Source organism: Anolis sagrei, chromosome 2, assembly GCF_037176765.1.
Source record: "Anolis sagrei isolate rAnoSag1 chromosome 2, rAnoSag1.mat, whole genome shotgun sequence".
NCBI classification, from domain to species: domain Eukaryota; kingdom Metazoa; phylum Chordata; class Lepidosauria; order Squamata; family Dactyloidae; genus Anolis; species Anolis sagrei.
Window position 1 is genome coordinate 244769344 of NC_090022.1, and position 15105 is coordinate 244784448.

Here is a 15105-nt window from a genome sequence, read left to right on the forward strand (position 1 = left end):
AACTGGACTTAATGGCAGGGGAAAACCTTTAGCTTTACTATGGAGATCTATAATATGGAGTTCTGAGGAATCTAATTTTCTTGGATCTCCAAACAATAGAATATTGATTTATTGTCGAAGGCTTTCATGGCCAGGATCACTGGGTTGTTGTAGGTTTTTTCGGGTTGTATGGCCATGGTCTGGAGACTATTGATTCATTAGATATGGCTCCTTTGCTGCTTCTACTATTGCTGCTGCTATGGTTATTACTTGAGTTTTATGAAGCTGAACTCAAGGCAACAGCAGCATCTAACAATGCTGCTTCCCCTTCTGCGTAATAATTAAAAGTAAAAGTCTATTGCTTCAATGCAGATACAAGAAAGGAAGATATTGGACTTATTCCAGTTAAAAATTAAACATAATGTGGTAAAGTGACAATTCCTGATTTCCTTAATCCTGGAGATCTTTCTCCTTTGACAAGTAGGCTACATTTCCTGTGGAACAGTTGCAGTCTGTATCAAGGGAGCACCTATGACATCATACACCCTTGTCGCGTGTGTGTATACACATGCGTACAGCAGATTTGGTGTTGTAGCTTACTATGGTTTCCTACTAGAATCATAGAGTTGTAAGAGACCTCATGGGCTATTCAGTCCGATTCTCTGCCAATAAGCAGGGAAATCGCATTCAAAGTACCCCGACAGATGGTCATCCAGCCTCTGCTTAAAAGCCTCCAAAGAAGGAGCCTCCACCACAGTTCAGGGCAGAGAGTTCCATTGCTGAACAGTTCTCACAGTCAGGAAGTTCTTCCTAATATTCAGGTGGAATCTCCTTTCCCGTACTTGGAAGCCATTGTTCCATGTCCTAGTCTCCAGGGCAGCAGAAAACAAGCCTGCTCCCTCCTCCCTATGACTTCCCCTCACATATTTATATATGGCCCTCATCAAGTCTCCTCTCAGCCTTCTCTTCTGCAGGCTAAACATGCCCAGCTCTTTAAGCCACTCCTCATGGGGCTTGTTCTCCAGACCTTTGATCATTTTATTCACCCTCCTCTGGACACATTCCAGTGTCAACATCTCCCTTAAATTGTGATGCACAGAACTGGATGCAGTATTCCAGGTGTGGTCTGACCAAGGCAGAATAGAGGGGTAGTATGACTTCCCTGGGTCAAGACACTAGACTACTATTGATGCAGCCCAAAATCCCATTGGCTTTTTTAGCTGCCGCATCACATTGTTGGCTCATATTTAATTTGTTGAACTTGTCAGCTCCATTCCAGATAATATCTAATTGTATCAGATTATGATAGTTTTTATATTACCAGTGTTCTCTTGTATTTATGTTCTGCATTTTTCTATTGTAAGTATAAGCCATTCTATGAATTTCTATTGAAGAGTGGCTTAGAACATTCTATAATAAAGAAGTAGAACAAATGGATTTGAATGGGGTGAGTTTTCATGTAATTTTTAACTTGGCAAACTGTTTTTAATGTATATTTACAACTATTTTATTATGTATATGGTTGTTTTTATTATGTGTTTACATTGTATTGGCATTGAATTGTTGCCTGCTGGAAGCCGTTCCGAGTCCCTCCTTGGAGGTCGAGAAGGACGGGATACAAATGTAGTAAAAAATAAATAATACCATTGGAAAAACACAGAGTCAGGAAGGAAAATGGACCATTTGTCATTATGAAATGACTAAAGTAGGTCAGCCAGATTTCTGAACCACAGTTAAACAATAACAACAAAATCCCATCAAATCGTCTTTAGGTTTTAAACACAACGGAGTTCTTTCATAGGAGCGATGGTCTCGAATGAAAGTAGATCTCATAATGATTGTGCTCACAATCTGAGGCACTAAGCTCACTGCTTTCAGAACATTCCTTGGCTGTGAGCAAAGGATAGAGTAAGGAAGCAAACTCCAGTAAGATCTGCTCTGAAGGCTTGTAAATTTTTAATTCGGCAGCTTTCTTGTGAGTCACAAAGGGAAGGTCACTTTATTGGAAATAAGAACCTGCCGGCAAAGTCACTGTGTTGACCTCCTCTGTGTAGCTCCTTTTGCTTTGTTCTTTGGGATAGAGCACACAGAACTCTGGAAGGGAAGATGCCTGTGATGCCAAAGTGTGCTTTCCCTTGGTGCGCTGTGCTTGCTTCCCCCTCCCATTCTCCTCTCCGTCCCTCCTGTCTTTAGTACCGCCTCTTCCATGCACCCTGTAGCCAGCAGCAAGACAGCTGTGTTTGATCATAAACCACTTACAACTCCAGGCTCCCTGGAAGGGGAAACTTTAGCGTGAACAGCAGGATAGGTCTGCGTCCTGTTCAGCCTTCCACCTCCTGATAGGATCTAACCAGAGCTTTTGGAGAGCATTTGTGCTTGCGAGAGCTGACAAAGCTCCCAAGATCTTTCCAAATGCATAGGATTCCTTTGGGAAAGGCTTTTTCTGATCTATCAGAGGGGTTGGGGAAAAGAAAGGCATAACATTGGAGGCAGTTTTGGGAGCCAGGAGATCGTCACAGGCTGTCTGCGTCCTGTCTGGCCATGCACTCTGCAGTGCTTTAATGAGTATTTTGCACCAATGGATTTCTGTGTGAATCGGCAACCAGTTTTTTGGTGAGCGTCTCTCTCCCTCTCTCTTTAGGAGACCCTGTGCATTGTTAAATGTTTTAGGCTGCCTAAATGTTGAGTGAAAATGGCTGTCTAGAGCAAAATGAGCAAGACAGGAAAAGCTCAGAAAGAAGAGGGTGCTGAGTCTTCTGGAGCAACGCTTGGAAACCTTAAAATCCATAGAGAGAGATCAAGCCCTGGAAAGTCTCATCATGAATTCTGGAGTTGCCATGAAATATGGAAATGACTCTGCAGAACTAAGCGAGGTAAGCAGCTTTAGTGTCCTTGTTTTTCACGCTTATTGGATTTTGTTTCTGAATTACAGTGTCTCCCCTTTAGAGTATCCACTCTGAAGGCAAGGCAATTAAAAATTAATGGATCTGTGTACCTTGTTCTGACTAGCAGGGCTGTCCAGGATGTGATCTGAGAGTGAGCCATAAAGATTAAGTGGTAAAAGGCAAATGGAAACAACTGTAAAGAGGTTCCACCCCCACCTCTCTCTTTCACACATACACACATCCTGCTGTAAGGAATCCCCCTCCTTCCGAGAGAGCACAGTGTTTTTCACACAGCATTCCTTTCTGCAGTAGGTAAAATAGTGGAGAGGGATCCCAGTTGAAATCAAGCATATGGTAGCTCATTTAGAACGGGGAATAAAAAAGCAAATATTAAGACAGCAGCTTCAGCAGGAAATCTCATGCCACAGCTGATTATATTAAGGCATACTTGGGGAAGTGTTTGTAATTCTTCCTGGCAGAAGAAGTAAGTCCTGGAAAGTAGTGATGGTGGGTTTTTAATAGCGCAAATTGCATTATTTTTCTGTAGCAATTGCACATTTATATGGTCTTTGTTATTGGATTTCTGAATGCCTGGCAGCCTATTGTGATTAATACTAAAATCTTAGACATAGTTACTTTGGAATGAGTCCAAAGAACTTGATTGGTTTTATTTCTGAGTAAACCCACATTGGAGCCTCTGGTGCTGCAGCGGGTGAAAGCGCTAAGCTGCTGAACTTGCTGTCCGAAAGGTTGGCAGTTTGAATCCAGAGAGCGGGGTGAGCTCCTAGTATTAGCCCCAGCTTTTGCCAACCTAGCAGTTTGAAAACATGCAAATGTGAATACATCAATAGGCACCACTTCGGCAGTAAGGTAACAGCGTTCCATGCAGTCATGCCAAACACATGACCTTGGAAGTGTCTGTGGACAACGCCGGCTCTTCGGCTTAGAAATGGAGATGAGCACCACCTCCCAGAGTCGGACACGACTAGATTTAATGTCAAGGGGAAACCTTAACCTTTTAAATGCACATAGAATCATTCTCTACGGCATTGCAACTCTCCAGTTTTGGTAACCTTTGGAATGTCATGAGATCTATCTTATCCATAGGAAATGACTTTCACGGGATACAGATTGTAAATATTCATATTACTAGCTACTATTTATATCTCCCTTCAGATTTAAGTGGATAGCTTTGTATCTGCAAACTTGAGTCTTTTGAAAAAATAGTGTGTATATATAAGATAATGTACAGAAGAAGAGAAGGAGAAGGTTATTGAGTTATGATTTCAGGCTTTTGTTTAGAGCCAGCAAAGAGTAGAAAAGAGATTTACACAGGGAATTGGGCAATGGGGGATAATGAGATGAGAGTGGATGAGAAGATAGTAGCTGGGTGACCATCTTATTAATGCACTTCCTTTTTAATGCATTGTTCTTAAGCCTTTATTTTACAATGCAAATAATTACAGCCTTTGATCTTCAAGTTCTTCAAACTTGTCTGATCAGCATGAAGGCACCAGGCACTTTTATAAATACTTTTATAGCTTCCTTCAGAATTTGTAGCTAAAGCTACAAATCCACCTTCTTGATACTTTTGTTAATCAGAATTCAACTTAATGGTTGCTTGTTGTCTTTCTATGTGTTACAGTCCTTTAAACACACATTGTGTACTGGATGAAAAACATGGCACCTATTGTAAGGAAAGCAACAACTAAAGGCATTTAAAAGCTGTGTCTGGGCATCAGTATAGCAGCTGTTGGGAATAACATTCAAGTCTGACCTTGATCATAAATGAATGGGGGGAATCCCAAACACCCTGCTCAAGAGTGGATGGGCCCAGTTAAATTTGTTGATTTATGGTGACCCTGATGTGAACCCATCATGAAGTTTTCTCGACAATATTTGTCCTTGCCTTCCTCTAAGACTGAGAAAATATAATATACCCAAGGTCAACCAATGAGTTTCCATAGCTGAGGAGGGATTCAAATCGTGGTCTCTATAGTTGTGGTCCCTCACTCAAACCATTACACTATCATGGCTTTCTCACGTTAGATTGTTCACAATCTTAAAAACATATTTGCGTTACACTGTACTTATTTCTAAAGAGTATGTTTATATGCTACAAGGATATTTCTCCTCCTCAGTTGATCGTCTCCATATTGCTTTGGTGTTTTTTTAAATAAGTGACATGACTATTGTTGTCCAGCCCATCACCACCGTCATCTGTAGTAGCCTTCATCACAGGAGTTGTCCCACTGCAGATAAGTCTTGTTTGTGCTGATTAACCAGGACAGATTATCCTAGTTCTGCTCTGTTTAAACCAAAATACATGTGAATCACTGGTTACACTGATGACTTGGCTTCTGGTCCTTCCACTCTGTGAAAGATGTGGAGACTGTATGGCTCTAAAACAGGTATGACAGCTGCTTTGTCAGCAGTAGGGACAAGTCCCCAAAGTCCTACTTGTATTTTTTAAAGGTCTTAAAAGCTGCTTTGATTACTTTTAAGTGCAGTTTTTTGAGCAATGCATATGGGGTTGACTTTAAGTGCAATTCTTGATGGGGTTGACTTGTGTGTGTGTGTAAGAATGTGTGCACATGTGTTCACACTCAAGCAGCTAAGTGTTTTCTAGATTTATTATTATTAATAGGTTAGGCATAATACTACTTGGAAGAGGATAATTAGATGATTTTATCGCAAAAGCTACAATAGAATGATGCCCTTTTCAGCAATCAATTTCAATATTTCAGTGTATTGTGTGTGTATGTGCATGTAGTTTTGAATTGATATGTTACTCACCTTGGGACACTTTTGTTGTCTCCTTTAAATATTCCATGCTGTTGTTTTCTCTTGGGATTTCTATACTGAAAATATTTCTCTGGAATTATATATATGGAGGTCACAATCTGTCTACTTCCCACATTTTCAAGTACAGTAATTGAATTGAAGGTAGACAATTCATGGATATATGCTGATTCTTCTTCTTCTTCTTCTTCTTGATGATGTTGATGATGATGATGATGATAATTCTAAATTCTAGTGACATCCCAGTGGTATTATTATAATGCTTGGATTATCCATTTCTTCTCCCCACCACAACCACTTCAGTGTCTTTTGTGTGACTTGTTAAAAGATGTGAGGAGCTTCATCTCAAGTGATAAAGCTTGTTGTCCTTCTCTTGCCTCTCAACTCATCTACCCTTTGTGTGTCATTTTCTCTCTTTCTCCCTCTCCAATGTGCTTGCCTGCTTGTTGCTTTTGATTACATGCACTTGGCCACCGGGAGACAGTAGTGGCATGGCATTAAAGAAAACTAAGGAAATTGGTTGTGGTTTGGACTTTTACTGGGGTTGTGAAATCCTGATATGTTTGAGTGTAATCCCAAGTTATATACAGAGTGTGATTCATGCATGAGATAAAACAATAATATCTGCTAGTTTAGTCTTGTATTGAAACAGACCCCAAATAAACCTCCTTTTGACTCCTAGTATGGTTGATTAAGAATGTCAGTAGGCTTAAGCAGATGATAGTCAACAAGGACTTTGATATAAATCTCTTGTTCAACTGTGGTGTTTGCTTCTCTGTGTGTGTGCATGCATGTAGCAATAAATGAATCACACAGAAACAGAAAATATACAAGAGAAAATAGCCAATATAAAAAAACAGTGTGGTGAAAATGAGATGTTTGTTCATTAAATTTTTAATGGGGTGGATTATCATGTTGACCACCTGGTGGCGCTGTGGGTTAAACCACTGAGCTGCTGAACTTGCTAACCAAAAGGTTGGCAGTTCAAATCCGGGGAGTGGGGTGAGCTCCCGCTGTTAGGCCCAGCTTCTGCCAACCTACCAGTTTAAAAATGTGCAAGTGTGAGTATATCAATAGGTATTGCTTCTGTTGTAAGTTAATGGCGCTCCATGCAGTCATGCTGGCCACATGACCTTGGAGGTATCTACGGACTACGCCAGCTCTTCAGCTTAGAAATGGAGATGAGCACCACCTCCCAGAGTTGGACCCGACTAGACTTAATGTCAAAAGAAAACTTTACCTTTACCTTTTATCATAACTTACATCATATGAACAGAGAAAGTTTTCTGGCCATCGTTTTTAGATGGTGAACAGTTGCAGCTGCCTTACTTTAATGTTAAATATAATTTCCTTCCAGAGGGAAACATGTTGAGAAAAAAACATGTTTCCTACACAGCTGTTTTATATATAAAAATATAGAGATATGATGTAACTTCTTAGGTTTTTTTCTCTCGTCTCCAGTAGATAACTAAACTGCTTTGTTTTCTCAGTTTTGCTCTTGAGATATAATTAGGAGTGAAAAGATTCCACCTGTTTGCATTCAATATTGCCCAATAGTTGAGAAATGATAAGGTGCTCTTCAGATGACCTGGGCTGCAGTTTGAACATGTTTTATGTCCCGATTTCCACATCATATGAGTTATACTGAGGATTGCCAGCTGATCAGAAAAAAATACCCTGGCTTGATCTTACTGCATCAATCTGCTATCCAAGAGATAGAGATATAGTCCATTTAGAGGTAGGCACTCTAGTGCCATTCAATGTATTGGCATGATTATTGATCAGAGGTCATGGAATCGGAGGCCAAACCATTAAGAAAGCATCAGATTGCCTCCTGCAACCCTGATTAATGGCAGCTATCTCATTGTCTGGTCCTTCTAACTAGAAAAATAAAGAATCAAAGTTTAGAATATGCCATGATAAAAATTTGTGCTAAACAAGGTGTGTTATTCACATTGAGGCTTTGGTGTATGTCATTGCAGACTACACAAGGCAGAGAACTGATCTTGATCATATACATATATATATATATATGTGTGTGTGTGTGTGTGTGTATATATGTATATGTATATATGTATATATATGTGTGTGTGTGTATATATATATATATATGTAATGTTCGTTTGTGGGATTAACATAACTCAAAAACCATTGAACAAATTGACACCAAATTTGGTCACAGTACACCTATCAGGCCAACAAGTGACCATATATATATGTTATATGACATGCATGAAGTACTGCCACCTTGTTGAATGTCACACGAGATGTTTATAATATCCCATTGTACAAAGTGCATTTCAAGTTATTAATCTTTCAAAATGGAAATTAATGTCATGTGGCCTTTGCTTTTTGTTCATGCAGATGGTAATGTGGGCACTCCACGCATCTCTTCAGAGGTTCAAAGGGTTGCGTCTGTCAAAGAGTGATTCCCTTAAATCCAATTTTGATCAATATTTTGAGATACAGTCCTTTTGGCATATCAAAACTTTTGTGGGTGCTCTGTGTCCATGTAATGAATGCAGGATGTTGTAACAAGCTAAAGGAAGTGATACGGTAGATGGCTTTGTAATATATATGAATCTTTTTGACATTTCCCATTTATTTTATTAAAGGTTGGAGAACATATATGAAAAACATATGTAAAAACTATATTTTAAAGTTTCCAACTCATATAATATTTCTCTATGCTTTTTAAAATGGAAATCTTCCTACACACACACACTAATAGTTGTGCAAGCTGTTGTACTTCAGGCGGTTTTGTTATATGGACTAAATATAGGATAAGAACATCTGTAAATTGTTCTGCCAAGAGAAAAGCATTGACAAACTTTAGTTCTTAGTTGTCTATGGTGGAAGTGGAAAATAACACATGACAACCTCTTTCCTGTGCACAATGTACAAGACTTCTGACTGGGTCTGGAGCAGTCTCACATTTGTCCTTTCATGAGGTAGCGCGTTCAGCTAATTGTGCTGAGTCAGATTGTTCTCAGCTTGAAGTGGAACTGATGTGTGAGTTTACTCACTCTCTGATATTCAGATTGAGTGAACGAGGCAAGGAAGTACTGCAGTTATACTTTAGCTAAATAAAGCCAAATTTTTGGTGAAGGTTGTATCAGGTATCTCATAAGGTAACTTTTCTATCATGTGTAATCATTTTTGTTTACATTATTACAAATATTTCCATAAAATAATTTCCACATAAATATTTGAATGTGTTCTAAAATAACATTTAGACCAAAGTTGCCAAAATAAAATATTTTAGAGCTGGTAATCCACTCTCACACCAATAGATACCAAGGGATGGGGAGAAATAGATCTTTCCAAGCTGTGGAGTATATTAACCTCATGGTCTAGAGCAGGGGTCCTCAAACTTTTTAAATAGAGGGCCAGGTCACAGTCCCTCAAACTGTTGGAGAGCAGATTATAATTTGAAAAAAAAAGAAAGAATGAATTGCTATGCACACTGCACATATCTTATTTGTAGTGCAAAAACACTTAACAATACAATAATTAAAATGAAGTACAATTTTAACAAATATAAGTTTATTAGTATTTCAGTGGGAAGTCTGGTTCTGCTTTGGCTGATGAGATAGGATTGTTGCTGTTGTTGTTGTTGTTGTTGTTGTGTGCTTTCAAGTCATTTCAGACTTAGGTTGATCCTGAGTGAGGGCCGGATAAATGACCTTGGAGGGCCGTATCGGGCCCTTGGGCCATAGTTTGAGGACCCCTGGTCTAGAGATATAATTTTCCACCATGATCACTAGATGTGTAGGAATGGTAAGAGAGGACTTTCAGTAAACTTGATTTTGCTCCTAGGCTCATTATTTGAACAAAATATAGTCTGGGAAGATAACATATGGAAATGTATTTTATGCTTGGAATAATAAAATCATATTTCTGAACACTTTCCATGACAAGATTCTGCTTGTTACAAGTGGTGTGGCATACAGGTAAAGATCTGCAATGTTTTAACAGTAAACAGGTTTGGTGTGAATTTTAGGTTGGAAACAAGATATCATAGGTGTACTGTTCTGTCCTTTGTTTTGTGCTGTTGAGCTTGTTTGTCCTGTTTTTGATAGTCAGGATTATAATGTGTCAGGGCATTAAATTACACATTTCAAGTTGGAAGTATCTCACGACTCATTAATAGCAAGCATGGTGGCACAGCAGGTTAAACCACTGAGCTGCTGAACTTGCTGACCGAAAGGTTGGCAGTTCAAATCGAGGGAGCGGGTGAGCTCCCCCTGTTAGGCCCTGCTTCTGCCAATCTAGCAGTTTGAAAACGTGCAAGTGTGAGTAGATCATAGGTACTGCTTCTGCGGAAAGGCAACAGCATTCTGTGCAGTCATGCTGGCCACATGACCTTGTGTAGGCAAAATGCAGTTGTTCTGCCACTTCTCAGCAGCTTTAGCTGGTGTAGCCAGTTCTTGAAATTGCAGTCCAACAACTTCTAGAAGACCAATTCATTGCCCATACATACCTTGTTGCATTTTTTTAAAGTTTGTGCCACTTATTTGTTGATTTATTGATACATATCCTGCTGTAGCAAAGACACTTGGAGCCCCACAATTTGGGGCTCAAAGTGTCTTTTACAGTTGATTAGAAATGTTCCACGAAACAAGGAAAAGTCTGGTTAGTTTTTTAATTGTTAATAGGTAATGCATTTTGTGACTGAAAATGATATTTGTAAAGTGCATTCCTCAAAAATTATATGAAGGAGGATACTGGCACACGTTTACATCAGTTACACCTTCACGTTTCTGCAAAAGACCTCCTCTGATCAACTTTGTAGTTGTCTTTTGCTAGACTTAATACATTCAATTGTTCTATTATTCCATTGTAAAATTTTGGTTGTGATGGAAACATTAGTTATCGGTAATAAGCAATAACTCATACAGTAATCTTGCCCAGCTCACCAATGACTGATTGATCAGCAATGAGCATAATAACAATAACAATAACAAAACCACTTTATTTGTATTCTGCCCAATCTCAGAGAGGGAATTCATGGCGGATTGCAGCATATACAGACACAAGGCAAACATTCAATGCCTCAAAACAATGAAACACAGATACACAGGTAAAGGTAAAGGTTTCCCCTTCATCTCTGGCTCTGGGGGGTGGTGCTCTTCTCCGGCTCTGGGAGTGGTGCTCTTTTCCATTTCTAAGCCAAAGAGCCTGCATTGTCCGTAAACACCTCCTAGGTCATGTGGTCAGCATGACTGCATGGAGTGCCTTTTACCTTCATGCCGAGGCAGTACCTATTGATCTTTTCACATTTTCATGTTTTCAAACTGCTATGTTGGCAGGAGCTGGGGCTAACAGCAGGAGCTCACCCCATCCTACTTGTTCAAACCACCAACCTTCCAGTCAGCAAGTTCAGCAGCTCTTCAGTTTAACCATTGTGCTATCGTGGTCCCTCTTTTAACTATTTGATCTTTTTGGGCTATTCATATTGTTAAGAGGAACACACAAACACACTATATTTCATCAATTGTAAGCCAACTAAGAGGGACTTCTCGTCTCTGTGTTGCTTCAGATACTTCTTTTCTCCTCCTTGATGGCCACATCTTGCTCTCCACTGCTCATGCTATCTGGATACTTCAGGATTTCAATTTCTTAAAGTTATCCCTCATAAATGCAAGAACAATTTTACTTTTTGGAAATTAAACAATTGAATGAGAGTAGTGTCGGGGACCACATCTAAAATTAAAATCCTATTTATTGTTTGTTGTTTAAAATCCAGCTTATTTTCATTTGCTTTTTAAAATGAGAAAAATTTCAGATACACTGTAAAGATCGAATTAAGTATCATTTTAATAGGGTAAGTGAGACATTCCTGACACTCCTGCTTACTTTCTCATTGGATATGAACTGAGTGGCTGAGGGCCAAGCTACAGGCTGCGTGGCAGATGTGTATAACGGCCCCCTGATGGCTTTTTTTGAAACAAAAATGAAAAACAGCTGTAGGAGACTTCTCATTTGACCAGAGGCATGATGGCAAGGAGGGAGTTGTAAACCAATTCTTGGAGGACCATTATTTGTGCTCCGTTGCCTCCCAACTACTTTTTAAACTGCAAGAAGGAATATATGCACAGCTGTGTTTTCCCCATAGCACGTGAAAAGGCTTCTTGGGGAATTATTCTTAGCAGAAAGGCAGACTCTGAAAGAGTTAAACACCACACTTTTTCCGTTCTTGTGTTATTATGTCTTGCTTGGAAGGGATTTTAAAGGTTATGTTATCCGGCTTCTGGCTGAAGCAGCAAAGACATTTTGACGGCATCCCTGGTAGATGGTCTCTGCTTAAAAAGCTCTGGGGTAAGAGACTCACCAGCCTTCTGAATCATTGTTTCCTAATTTTAAGGCAGCGAGGTGTAGTAGTTTTACTATGACTCTGGAAAGCAGGATTTAATCTTCGCTCAGCCATGTAAATCCATTGGGTGATATTGGAGAAGTCACACTCTCCCAGCCTCCAAGGAAGGCAGTGGCAAAGTCCTCTGAACAATACATGACAGAGGTTCACCTCAAGGCCTTGGCTACTCAGCATAGGGAGTATGACAAAGATAGTATTGAGTAAGATTGCTAATCAGTATTTTATGAAGTCAGGGCTTCAGTGGCGACTTATTAGTTACTGCTTATTAACTGATTTAAAATAATTGATTTGGAAGACCGTGTTTATGTACTTTGGGTCACCAGATAGTGTGTTGTTATGAGTGCATATGCTACCCATGTAAAAATCTATGGAGATTCAATATATATATATTTGCCCCCCTCCTGTGGGTTTGATGGGCAAATTCATAAATACAGGTTCAGTATCGCTTATCTAGAATTCCAAAATACAAAATACCAAAATTGTCCACATGGATGGCTGAGATAGTAACACTGTTACTTTCTGGTGGTTCTGTATGCACAAACTTTGTTTCATTCACAACATTGTTGTTGTTGTTTTTTTTTTTTTTTGCCTAATATTACGTTCAAGCTATGTGTATAGGGTGTAAATGAACCACCCCTCTGCTATGTCAGCTCCACTGGCTGCCGATCCAATTCCGAGCACAATTCAAAGTGCTGGTTTTGACCTACAAAACCCTATATGGTTCTGGCCCAGCGTATCTGTCTGAACGGATCTCCCTCTACACCCCACCTCGGAGTTTAAGATCTTCTGGGGATGCTCTGCTCTCGGTCCCGCCTCTATCACAAGTGAGATTGGCGGGGACGAGGATCAGGGCCTTCTCAGTGGTGGCCCCTCACCTATGGAATTCATTCCCCAGGGAAATTAGATCAGCGACATCCCTCCTTTCCTTTAGAAGGAAATTAAAAACATGGATTTGGGACCAGGCATTTGGGCAATCTGGCAGATAAATAAAGGACTACGACGACGGATAGGAATAGACAATGTGGAATGAAGTATGGACTCTGAGTTGGCAAACGCTGAGCATGAGATTGGTTTATTGATTGTGATATATATATTGATTGTTTTTTTAATTGTTTTAATTGTTATAACTGTTTAACTACTGTTTTTATACGTTTTGTATTATTGTGTAGGCATCGAATTGTGCCTGTTTGTAAGCCGCCCTGAGTCCCCCCTCGGGGGTTGAGAAGGGCAGGGTAGAAGTACACGAAATAAATAAAATAATAAATAAATGAATGAATTTTATGTTTAACTTGAGTGCTGTCTCCAAAATATCTCATGATGTGTCAGCAAATATTCCTAAATCTGAAAAAAATCTGAAATACGGAGCACTTCTGGTCCCAAACATTCTGGTAATGGGCATTTAACTAGTATTAAGTCATTTGTAGTATGGCTCAGGAGTAACATTTCTATTATCACTAGGAAATATATGATTTTTGCAGCATGAGAGATGTCTGATATTCAGGTGTATAAAGCAATCACTTCAAAGAATGTTTACTTTCTGGATTTGTATGAGCTGCTTATCAGGCACACATAATGTTTTTGACTTGCGTGTCATTAAACTGAAGCACTTTAAAAAGATTACTCAAATGCCCAGACATTGTCAGTACAGATAATGCTGTTCTCCAGACCTCCTAATGAAAAAATGGCAAAGATTATGTAACTTATCTGCCTGCTATTAAAATATTTCCAGCTAATAGCAGAGCACATATAGGAAATCCTCCATGGACTGGAGATTTAATGAGGCTGAGGATGTGTGGCGTGAGAATAACATTCCAAGCATAGTAGATTCCCAAAGCAAATTTACCCCTGTATCTATGCAGCCAGAAATTAATTACTTTAAAGTTATTTGCATTTGTATCAAAAGATCCCATAACCTTAGTGGGCAATCCAAGGTTAAAGTTAAATGGCTAGCTTGAATAGTATTAGGACATATAGCAGTGTTCGTATTAAGTCAGCAAGTTATATTGGGGCATAGTATAATTCTCAAAAGTTTTACAATTTTCATATTCTTTGAATTTCTGTGCATTCATTGCCAATTTACACAATGACTTGTTGGCTTTGACATGGTACTTTAGAGAAATTATTAAAATTACTGCATCAAATTATATTTCCTTTGTGTTGTCAAAGCTTTCATGGCCAGAATCACTGGGTTGCTGTGAGTTTTCCAGGCTGTATGTCCATGTTCCAGAAGCATTCTCTCCTGGTGTTTGAGGGGTCTGTTAGAAACTAGGCATTATTTTCTTTAATATTAATTAACTTTCTCCCATGCCTCAGCAAATGCAGGTTAAGCATCTTTTATCCAGAATTCCAAACTCCCAAATATTCTGAAATACCAAATTGTTTGCATGGGCGCTTGAGAGAATGATGGCTCAGTCTACACAGATTTTGTTTCATGCACAAAAATATGTAAAGTATATTAAAACCAGAAGAAATTCATCACTTGGCAGGATAATCTGTGTTATTTCTTTCAGAAGACAGCAATGTTGGGGAAGAGAGAAATAACCTTCTGAAGCCCAGGTCAGATAGCTGGGTTCATGAAGCAAGACAACTGAGTTTAGGAAAGAAGAAAACAAGAAAAATGGTGCGAGTCTTAGCATCAAGTTGTAGGCAGTGTAAAACATTTACTTAGCAGAAGACCGAGATCCTTTCAAAATGGGTCTTGCGTGGAATGCATTTAGAATATTTCCCAGAGTTTGTGTGTATTTGACTCTTTTCAGTAACTTTTCCCTTGTTTTGTTTTTATTCCGGTCCAATTTCTATTGTGAATTATTGTGTAATATGTAGTTCCTGCAAAATATTGTTTAGTGTAATCTGTAGTTAATCCCTTTGTAGTTTTTTGGTGCAAATGCCAAGGCTGTTTGAGAATCAAATGAAAAGTTTTCCTCAAATCCATCCCTCTCTAATTTCTCTTGGCCATATCTCTCTTAATTTTCTTTTCTGATTCTGCTTTTTATCCACTTCTCCTTCTTCCCTACTTTCTCTCTGCCTCATAGTTTGATGGAAACTCCTTCCTTGGAAACTTTT

At 39.2% G+C, this 15105-nt stretch overlaps 1 protein-coding gene across 3 annotated transcripts in view; it reads left to right on the plus strand.

Annotated features, from left to right (window-relative positions):
• The window catches only part of MCC (MCC regulator of WNT signaling pathway), a 266904-nt gene that overhangs the window by 59266 nt on the left and 192533 nt on the right, over positions 1-15105 (plus strand). Inside the window, exon 1 of one of the 3 annotated variants that reach the window (XM_060761905.2) lies at positions 1944-2852. The exons of 1 other annotated variant lie outside the window; for it this stretch is intronic. In XM_060761905.2, the coding sequence (XP_060617888.2) occupies positions 2799-2852 (54 nt within the window). In that variant the 5' untranslated portion in view covers positions 1944-2798. Of the gene's footprint in view, positions 1-1943; positions 2853-5197; positions 5276-15105 lie in introns of those variants that run through there. One more of the 3 variants, XM_060761907.2, reaches the window with a different exon arrangement.